The 9,211-nt window shown below is 57.7% G+C and overlaps 1 protein-coding gene and 1 non-coding gene across 10 annotated transcripts; one reads left to right on the top strand and one right to left on the bottom strand.

Moving 5' to 3' along the window:
- Nucleotides 1–346: 346 nt before the first annotated feature.
- NEIL1 (nei like DNA glycosylase 1) lies at nucleotides 347–8,509 on the bottom strand. Of its 9 annotated transcripts, XM_077939948.1 has the most exons (11): nucleotides 8,077–8,509; nucleotides 6,555–6,686; nucleotides 6,232–6,248; nucleotides 3,335–3,454; nucleotides 3,178–3,241; nucleotides 2,852–2,951; nucleotides 1,704–1,831; nucleotides 1,317–1,344; nucleotides 1,102–1,163; nucleotides 773–938; nucleotides 347–626 (listed from the first exon to the last, which is right to left on the bottom strand). In XM_077939948.1, the coding sequence occupies exons 2-11, from the start codon at nucleotides 6,663–6,665 to the stop codon at nucleotides 556–558; spliced, it is 867 nt and encodes a 288-aa protein (XP_077796074.1). In that variant the 5' UTR covers nucleotides 6,666–6,686; nucleotides 8,077–8,509; the 3' UTR covers nucleotides 347–555. The 9 variants fall into 9 exon arrangements, with proteins under 9 accessions (XP_077796074.1, XP_014998239.3, XP_014998237.3 ...); XM_015142753.3 differs by having other exon boundaries at nucleotides 6,232–6,686; XM_015142751.3 differs by lacking the exon at nucleotides 8,077–8,509 and adding an exon at nucleotides 7,518–7,715 and having other exon boundaries at nucleotides 6,232–6,686.
- MIR631 (microRNA mir-631) lies at nucleotides 1,885–1,959 on the top strand. Its single transcript, NR_032656.1, has one exon. It is a non-coding gene; the product is annotated as a microRNA mir-631 (primary transcript).
- Nucleotides 8,510–9,211: the final 702 nt, after the last annotated feature.

The following is a 9,211-nucleotide window of genomic DNA, read 5'->3' as shown; positions in this document are numbered from 1 at the left end:
TGAGAAGCTCCCCTCTGTGCCAGCAGGCAAAGGGCCTGGGCCTGGGGCTGGGGAGGGGCCGAAGGGTGGGTTTTGCCTGGCTCCTGCCAGGATGGGGGAACAGCCCTGGACCCTGGAGAATCTGAACTGGAGGAGCTATGGCTCCTGGGCGGCCTGGGGCCAGGGTCTTTGTACCACCTCTGAGGGGCTGTCCCTGCAGAGGCAAACTGTCCTCTGATAGAGCCAGAGACTTGAGGACTGGTATGGGGGCTCAGTTTTGCCTTGTGAGGAGCTGGGCCTCCTGTCCCCAGGACTGGGCAGCAGGCCCTTCCTACCTGGCCATGTCAGACCAAGAGGTGCCAAGAAGTTCAAATTTATCAGTTTATTAAAAATGCAGCATTTTTCACATGAGCTTTAAAGATGTGGAAGGTGGGGTACAATTAAAAACATGAGAGTTGTGCAGGGAACAGCCATAGGGCCTGTTTGCACCTTCAGATATTGCCTGCTCCCAAGAATTCAGACCCCAAGATTCAGGGCAAGACAAGAAAGGGTGAGTGCAGCAAGGAGACCCTCCTGCTAAGAGGCTGAGGTCCCCTCCGGGTCCAAGGATGGGGTGTCAGCCTTGACCTTCCGGGGTCTGCGGTGGCCTGGGGGAAGAACAGGCAAGATGGTGAGCTCAGACTCCCAGGGGCTGCCGTGGCAGCCTCTCCCCTACCTTTGTTCATGCGCTCCTAGGCCACCATCCCATCCTCTCCTGTAGAGCCCGTTGCTGGGAGTGATGAGGAAAGCCCACCGGAAGCCGCCTGTCGCCCCTTTCTCCTCCCCTTCTTGGGCACTGTGGGAACTTCTGGGTCCTGCTGGAGGCTGGGCCCCTCAGGCAGCTGAGTTGCAGTCCTCTCAGGAAGGTCTCTCTTTGCCCTTCGTGTCCTGGAAAGGGCCTTGCTTGGAGGCGAAGGGTCCTGGATGGAGGAGACACGGGTCCCTGAGGGGCTCAGAGAGCAGTTTAGAGGTTGGTTAGGGCCCACTATTCCCCCCGCCCTCTTAGGGTAAGGCAGCTGCCTAGGAGGGGCAGCCAGGGCTGGAGAGTGCAGGGGAAGAGGAGGTGGGAGCAGGCAGCGATACCTCCACTCTGTCCTCAGGACTCGGCTGTGTGGCCTTGGATTTCTTTTTGCGGGATTTGCGCCCTGCAGGACACTGCTGTTGGAGTTGGAGGGTCCTATCCTGCCCAGGGGTGACTCCCAGGGTTGCAGGGGGATAGAGTGGAGAAGGGTGCTGTAGCCCTTGCAGGTGTGAAGTCCTTTCTGCTCTCTTAGCCTATTACATTAGGAGTAGCTTACCTTTGGGTGCCAAGGGTCCAGGATCCCCCTAAAATGGGATGGGGATAATTCAGGAATCAGCCTGGGTTGGCACAGGGGCAGTATTCCTTGGAGAGGTGGGACTCACACACACCCATCCAGATCAATGTAGCTTCTCCCCCAGGAAGCCTCTAAGACCTCCCCCATGTCAGAGTCCACATCAGCAAAGCTGCCCTGCCCTTGGGCTACTTCCACTAGCTGCGACCCTGGGACGCAAGGGAGGGGAGGGATGTGACCCTCAGGAACAGTGTGATCCTTGGAGGGTCTAGACAGGCCCTGAGTATCTCCACCCCAATTCTTGTGAGCCCACGTTTCCACGCATCAGCTTCCTGGGGTCTCTGTTTGCCTGTGTGAACAGTAGGGCCCAACCTGGAACCAGATGGTACGGCCATGCCGGTCCTGCAGGGAGCTCATGCCTGGCATGCCATAGCAGCGCAGCCAGGCTCGAAAGGCGGCAAAGTCCTCCTCCCCGCTCTCTGACCCGTAGCCTTTGCCCCCTGTGGGACAGAGGAACAGGCAGAGATCAGAGGGCAGGCTCAGGTTGGGAGGAGTGGAGAGCCTGGTTAGACCTGGCCCAGACCTCAGCTACACAAGCTGATGGACTGAGTCAGGGGCCACACTCTCCCTCCTCTGGTGATGTGACCTCAGCTGGTTTCTTCCCACTCGGCCATGGGTTTCCCATCCTGGAGTGGGATTAAGAATCCTTGTCCTGGCCCTGTGCAGTGGCCCACACCTGTAATCCCAACACTTTGGGAAGCTTAGGTGGGAGGAGCCCTAGGGGCCAGGAGTTCAATACCAGCCTGGGCAACATAGGGAGATCCTGTCTCTACAAAAAAAAATTTTAACAATTAGCCTGGTGTCGTGGTGTGAGCCTGTAGTCCTAGCTACTTAGAGGCAGAGGTGGGAGGATCACTTGAGCCCAGTTTGAGGCTAGTCTAGGCAACATGGCAAGATCCCATCTCTACCAAAAGTAATACATATACACGTGTGTGTGTGTGTGTGTGTGAATATATGAAAGAATCCCTGTCCTGCCTGTCTCATGGGCAGCTTGGAGGAAACACTATGTTTTGTTTTGTTTTGTTTGAGATGGAGTTTTGCTCTTGTTGCCCAGGCTAGAGTGCAATGGCGTGATCTTGGCTCACTGCAACCTCCACCTCCTAGGTTTAAGCGATTTTCCTGCCTCATCCTCCCAAGTAACTGAGATTACAGGTGCTCACCACCATACCTGGCTAATCATTTGCATTTTTAGTAGAGATGGGATTTCACCATGTTGGCCAGGATAGTCTCGAACTCCTGACCTCAGGTGACCCACCCCACTCGGCCTCCCAAAGTGCTGGGATTACAGGCAGCCACTGCGTCCGGCCTGGAAACACTATTGACAAGTCAGGAGGCCTAGTCCATTGAATAACTAGGGCTACAAACTTCCAAATGAGTGAATCAGGCCCAGAGAGGGACAAGTGCCCCAGGGTTACACAATCATTTGCTGAAGCAGAGGTCACCGCCATCTTTGGCCTCACCCAACTGGACCACTTCCTTGGGCACTGAGTGGCATAGCTCCAGGAGGTCTGGATTCTGCAGCTTGGCCTTGATCTTCTGGCTGAGGGTCAGCTTCAGGCTCTGAGGAAGGGGCAGGGGCAGGGGCAGGGGCAGGACCTGTCTGTCAGTGGAGCAATGTAAAGGCAGCTGACCTTCCCTGTGAGCTTGGCCAGACCTTGGGTGGTTCATCGCCTCCCCACCCCCGTTGTTGAGCTAAGCTGGGGACACCTGACCCCACCCATCTCCTTGCCAGCCCACATGGACACCAGTGTGCCAGCACAAGTGCTCCATCCCTCTCTGGGCTCACCGGCCTGCGCTGCTGCAGGGCCTCCAGGACCGAGCGGGCCTTCTCAAAGGGAGGGATCTTCAGCCTGTAGTGGGGGGAGGGGAAGCCATGCTAGGCAGTGGGGAATGTGGGCATACCTGGCCCACCCCAGTCCCCATGCCCATGCCTGCTTGCTGACCGGTACAGGATCTCTGCCCGCAGATAGTTGCCAATGCCATTGAAGAACCTCTGGTCCAGGAGGGCCTCGCAGATGGGCCGGTCAAAGGCCTTGTCCGCTAGGTTTCGTAGCACATTCTCCCTGGAGGGACACAGTCTGGGTGCCTAAGACCCATTCCGGGTGCCTAAGACCCATTCCCACTCTCCATGGGATGGGGAGAGGGGCTCAGAGAACCTATTTCTGGGTGCAAGGGGAAGGAAACTGGGAGTTCGTTTCTCTTCTCCCTGCCCCAGTTTTCCTGTCTGTTAAATGGGAACATCATGGGATTTAAATTCATTGTGATAGGACGGCCGGGCACGGTGGATCACGCCTGTAATCTCAGCACTTTGGGAGGCCGTGGCAGGCAGATCACTTGAGGTCAGGAGGTCGAGACCAGCCTGGCCAACATAGTGAAACCCTGTCTCTACTAAAAATACAAAGTTAGCTAGGCATGATGGTGGGTGCCTGTAATCCCAGTTACTTGGGAGGCTGAAGCAGGAGAATCTCTGGAACCAGGGAGGTAGAGGTTGCAGTGAGCTGAGATCATGCCACTGCACTCCAGCCTGGGCCACAGAGCGAGACTCCATCTCAAAAAATAAAAACAAAATTAAAAATAAATTCATTGTGAAAGGTGAAAAATACTGATCTAAAGTAACGTGAGGCTGGTGTGGTGGCTCACACCTATAATCCCAGCAGTCTGGGAAGCTGAAGCAGGAGGATTGCTTCAGTCCAGGAGACCAGCCCGGGCAACAAGGAAGACTCCGTCTCTACCAAAAATTTTAAAAGTAGCCAGGGACTTAGTGGTGTGCTCGTGTGGTTCCAGCTACTCAGGCGGTTGAGGTAGGAGAATCACCTCAGCCCTGGAGCTGCAATGAGCTGTGATGGCACCACTGCACTCCAGCCTAGGCAACAAAGTGAGACCCTTGTCTCAAAAAGCAACATGAGGTTGTATATGAGGTTGTGAGTTTATCACCTCAGACTCCTCAGGACATGAGAACAGTGTGGCCACAGGACCTCAAGTGCGTTTGTAGTCTGGAGCTCCCTGTATAGCATTTGTGGTGGGTTAGAGACTATATGTGGGTTTGCCATTGTTAGGGTCCATTCTTCTCAAGATCCTGGATATTGTCTGGTTCTGTGCAGCAGATATGTGGGGTACCAGTGAGGGCCCTAGCAGCCCCCACCCCACCTCCAAGGGTCATGGGTGTCTCCTCCCCACAGTAAAGAGGATGCGCATCTTGTTTCTTTGCGGAAAAGGGTCGTGGCAAGACTGACTAGTGGGTGTGATGAGTGGACCAGAAGACAGAGTTCTGGGGTGAAGGTACAAGGGTAGCCTGGGAGGTGCCCTGATCCCTGTGGGAATCCAATCGCCACACGCCCCAGCTGGAGGACTAAGAAAACAGCCCAAATGCTCGCGGTTTGAGAGAAACTTCAGAGCCAGCTGGCAGAGTTAACTTGTGGTGTGACTCCCCAGGAAGGCTGAGGTTGGAGGAATCCAGAACCAAAGACAGATGTTTCCCTGGGGATGTGCTTGGGGTTCACACATGGGAAGGCCAGGAGTCAATGGCCTTCTAAGGCACCAGAGACATCCCCGACCCATCCCACAGGCATCCAAGTCCCCTAAGGGCCAACGGACACCCAGGGTCCCCCAGAAGGGGAGAACTTGCCAAGCCCACTCCAGGCCTCTGCATTTGTGACTCTTGTCAGTTCCAATGCCTTCCTCTGGCTGGCTCCTTCTCATCAGTCAGGCCTCAGCTCAAACCTCCCTAGAGTGGCCATTGCTAATGCACCCCCACCCTCGGCCAAGTCATCCTCTACCTCCTTCACCTGTTGGGTTTTCCTCAGGCATGGGTCCATTTCTCATTCCCCTACCCTATGTGAACATCAGTTCTGTGGGAGCAGGGGCCACATTCATCTTGTTCACTGCTGTACCCCGAGCCCCTAGAACAAGGCCTGGCACGAAGCAGAGACTCATACACGTTTCTTCTTCAGAGGAAAGGAAGTGGCCAACACTGTACCATCTGAGGTGACCTGCATCACATCCCAGGTGGGGCTGTTATACCCTCCTGCAGGCAGGGAAGCGGCACAGAGGAGACCACAGGACACAGAGTAGTGGGCAGGCCGGATGTGGGAGACCACAAAGCCCAAGACAGAAGCCATGTCATGAGGTAGTCCCCTCCCCATCCCCTTGAAACAATTCCGCTCAGCCTCACTTACCATGTTAAAGCCCCTCTACTTTCTCAGCCTCCTGGGAGCCCTGAGAGGTGGTGTGGGATTGTGAGTGGGAGCCCCGGCTTCTCTGACACTAACTGGCCACATGTCCTCAGGGCAGTGCCTACCCATCCTCCTCTTGACTCTCCTCTCTCCTCCCCCATCAGTTATTATTATCATTATTTTTTGAGACACAGTCATGCTCTGTTGCCCAGGTTGCAGTGGAGTGGTGCTATCTCGGCTCACTGCAACCCTGCCTCCCCGGCTCAAGCGATTTTATTGCCTCAGCCTGTAGCTGGGGTTACAGGCATGTGCCACCATGCCCGGCTAATTTTTGTATTTTCAGTAGAGACAGGGTTTCACCATGTTGGCCAGGCTGGTCTCGACCTGACCTTAAGTGATCTACCTGCCTCGGCCTCCCAAAATGCTGGGATTACAGACGTGAGCTACAACACCCGGCCTCCAATTAGTTTTGAGTTTCCATGTCCATTGGCTCAGGGAGCTGACCCAGGACAGGGACACTGTCTTGATCTGCAGATGAGGGGACTGAGGCCCAGAAGGAGCAGGGACTTGCCCTTTGTTGACCAAGAAGGCACTAACAGAGTGTTAGTGTTACAGAGTGTTGACCAAGAAGGCACTAACAGGTTCATCACACCTGGTGCTGGCCCTACCTGAACTGCTCATACTCCTGCAAGACACAGGGCCCGCGGCCTGGCTGCCACTTGCCCCCAAGGTCCCAGTGGCCAAACCGGCGGACGTCCACGAAACACAGGGCGAGCTGGGGGCCAGGCGGGGCCGTATAAAAGCGCAGGTGGGCATGGCGTGGCAGCTCCTCGCGGGGCACCAGCTGAAAAGAGCCGGACATGCCAAAGCGAAAGACCAGGGCCAGGGGCTCCTGTGGGGGATGGGCCCCAGGCAGAGGGCTCAGTATCAGGCGCAGCTCCTTGCCGCGGGCTGAAGCTGAGATGCGGTAAGCACTGCTCTCAAAGGGCACCTCGGGGTTGCGGCTGACAGAGGACTTCTCCACGCAGCCGCCGAACACCAGCGCCCCGCAGGCCTCGTTCACAAACTGGCTGGCCAAGTGCAGCTCAGGGCCCTCAGGCATCCTGGGGGGGGCGGCGGAGTCCTGTTGGGGAGGAAGGTAGCAGGTGGAGCCCGGTGTGGACTTTGTGAGGTAGGGGCTGTCAGCCCCATTTTTAGAGGAGAACTCGGAGGGTCAGAGGGGCATGTGGCCAGCTGAGGCTGGCAGGAAAGTGCGGGCCTGGCCACTGCCCTGAATCCCCTACCCGGACAAGTGCCTGGAAAGCCCAGGGCACTGGGAGCTGGGGCTGCAGAGGGGGTAGGACTCTGCCTTGCTGCTAACCGCTTCCTTCCATGGGCTTCCGCCCCGTTTAGAGGAAAGTCCGAACCCTTGCGGGGCCGCGGCTGCAGCCTCACTTCTTCCGGGCTCCCCTCACTCACTGATCTCATCTCCGCCTTGGCCCCTGCTGTCCCTCTGTCCTGGACACTTGAGGGAGACTTCCCGACCCCCCATCTGAGGGGGCACCCCCTCTGCACACGCTGTCTCTTTCTCCGGGCCTTCCCACCATGTGAAAGGGTCTTAGAGTAGCGTGGCCGCCCCTCCCTGCGCCCCCCACCCCACCCACTTAGGACGCGCACCACCGAGGGAAAAAGCGCAGCTCGGCCTGGCGCAAGGGAGCAGCGGGATCGGCCGCTAGGCCGCAGCGAGCCCCCGGGCCTGCCTCACGGGCCGGACACCCCCGCGGCCGCCCCCGGGTCAGGGCAGGGGCTAGGACGAGGCGAGGGGTCTGCTGCCGTGCGCTGGAGCCGACCCCATGGCTCCGCAGGAGGACGGGGGGCAGCAGGAAGGGCTCCCCGAGCTCCGGCCCCGGGCCGGGGGGAGGCAAAGGGCCCGCGGCAGCGCCTGGTCCCTGGGGTGGGGGTACCCACTCCTCACCTTCGCCCTCCCCGCTTTGCCACTTGCCTCTGTCCCCGGGCGGTTTGGGATCGGAGGCGAAGGTGTGCCTCAAGTGGAAGGGGGCACTTAGCGACGGCAGACGCCCGTACCTTGCCCCCTCCGCACCTGAGCGCCGCCCCTGGCCTGGCACCCACAGGTTCGTTTTCTGGGAGAACGTGAGGCTCCAAATCCTAGTTTGGGGGAGGAGCGGCGCTCTAGGGCCCGCCCTCCCCATGCCCCCGCTGCAACCCTGTCCTCGGTTAGTCCTGACTCCCCTCCTCCTCAGGGCCCCCCAAAGCCCATCCTCTTCTTAGCCCTATAGCGCACCTCCCGCACCCGGATCCTACACGCCCCCTCCCCGGGAACCCGCACTCCATTCCCCTCCTCGCCACTGCAGCCACTAAAGGGTTACGGCCAGGACGGGCGGCGCCCAGGAGCGCGCTGGGAGCCGCTGGGAGGTGTAGTCCTTCAGGGAGGCGGTAGCGAGTCCTCGGGGTGGGGTCCCCGAGCTGGTGGACGGGGGGCTTCCGGGCTGTGGGGCAGGCTTCGGGGCAGTTACCTGGCTGGGAGGTGGCGGAGGAACCTGACTTCCCACTGCCTGGCGCCGGCGGGATGCGGGCGCAGGTCTCAGGCCCCGGGTCGCCGCTGTCTCTGCGGTTGGGGGAAGTCACCCAGCTAGCCTGGGACAGGGTCGGCACCCCCAGGAGGAAACAGCAGCGACGAGCCAGAGCGGAGTCGCTCGCAGGTGCGCGCAGGGCGTGCACAGGTGCGCGGTACGCGCATGCCCTAGGGACTCGGTGGGGACCCTAAGCACCAACGAACAGTCAGACCTAACTCATAAACAAACATCATCACTGCCGGCCCGGTCAGAAGTGCAGCCAAGCAACAACAACAACAAAAAAGGCGGGGAGGCAGACCCATTTCAGATGGTTGTGTTGGAGAGAGTCTCTGAAATCAGAAGGCACCAGCCCGCAAAAAGGAAGAAACCCGACATGTTGGGCGGAAGGAAAAAGTGAAAAAGCCCTGCGGCGAGAAAGAGATTGGTCACTGAAAGAGCTCAAAGAAGTCCTGTGTAGCTGGAGTGTAGCTGCGGGTAGTGATGGGAGGTGAAGATAGAGAAGCAAACAGGACCCAGGTCAGGTCCAGCTTATCCGGGTGTGGTGGTGGGCGCCTGTAGTCCCAGACACTTGGGAGGCTGAGGCAGGAGAATTGCTTGAACCTGGGAGGCGGAGGTTGCAGTGAGCCGAGATCGTGCCACTGCACTCCAGCCTAGCGCCAGAGCGAGACTCCGTCTCATAAAACAAACAAACAAGGAAAAACACCCAGAAAGACAAATACCTCATGGTTCCACTTTTATGAGGTATCTAAATAAACACATGGAAACGGCAAGTAGAATGGTGGTTGCCAGGAGCTGCCGGGAAGGAGGAAATGGGTAGTAGATATTCAATGAATATAAAGTTTTGGGGTTTTGGCCAGGCGCAGTGGCTGACGCCTGTAATCCCAACACTATGGGAGGCCGAAGGGGGGTGAATCACTTGAGGCCAGGAGTTCAAAACCAGCCTGGCCAACATGGTGAAACCCCGTCTTTACTAAAAATACAAAAATTCGCTTTGAGATCCTGTCTCAAAAGAAAATAAAATATTTAGGTTTTTGTTGTTGTTGAGACAGGTCTCACTCTGTCACCCAGGCTGGAG

This window comes from Macaca mulatta, chromosome 7 (assembly GCF_049350105.2).
Source record: "Macaca mulatta isolate MMU2019108-1 chromosome 7, T2T-MMU8v2.0, whole genome shotgun sequence".
Taxonomy (NCBI): Eukaryota; Metazoa; Chordata; class Mammalia; order Primates; family Cercopithecidae; genus Macaca; species Macaca mulatta.
The sequence above is the reverse complement of the archived record's forward strand: the minus strand, read 5'-3'. Positions and strand labels throughout refer to the sequence as shown.

Excerpts from the sequence above, each read along its gene's own strand:
- NEIL1 (XM_015142753.3), bottom strand. The coding sequence starts at position 6,665 with ATGCCTGAGGGCCCTGAGCTGCACTTGGCCAGCCAGTTTGTGAACGAG. Across the intron at positions 2,952-3,177 it reads CCCTGCAGCAGCGCAGGCCG|AGCCTGAAGCTGACCCTCAG; the intron begins GTGAGCCCAGAG and ends CCCCTTCCTCAG. Across the intron at positions 627-772 it reads GGGGCGACAGGCGGCTTCCG|GCCACCGCAGACCCCGGAAG; the intron begins GTGGGCTTTCCT and ends TTCTTCCCCCAG.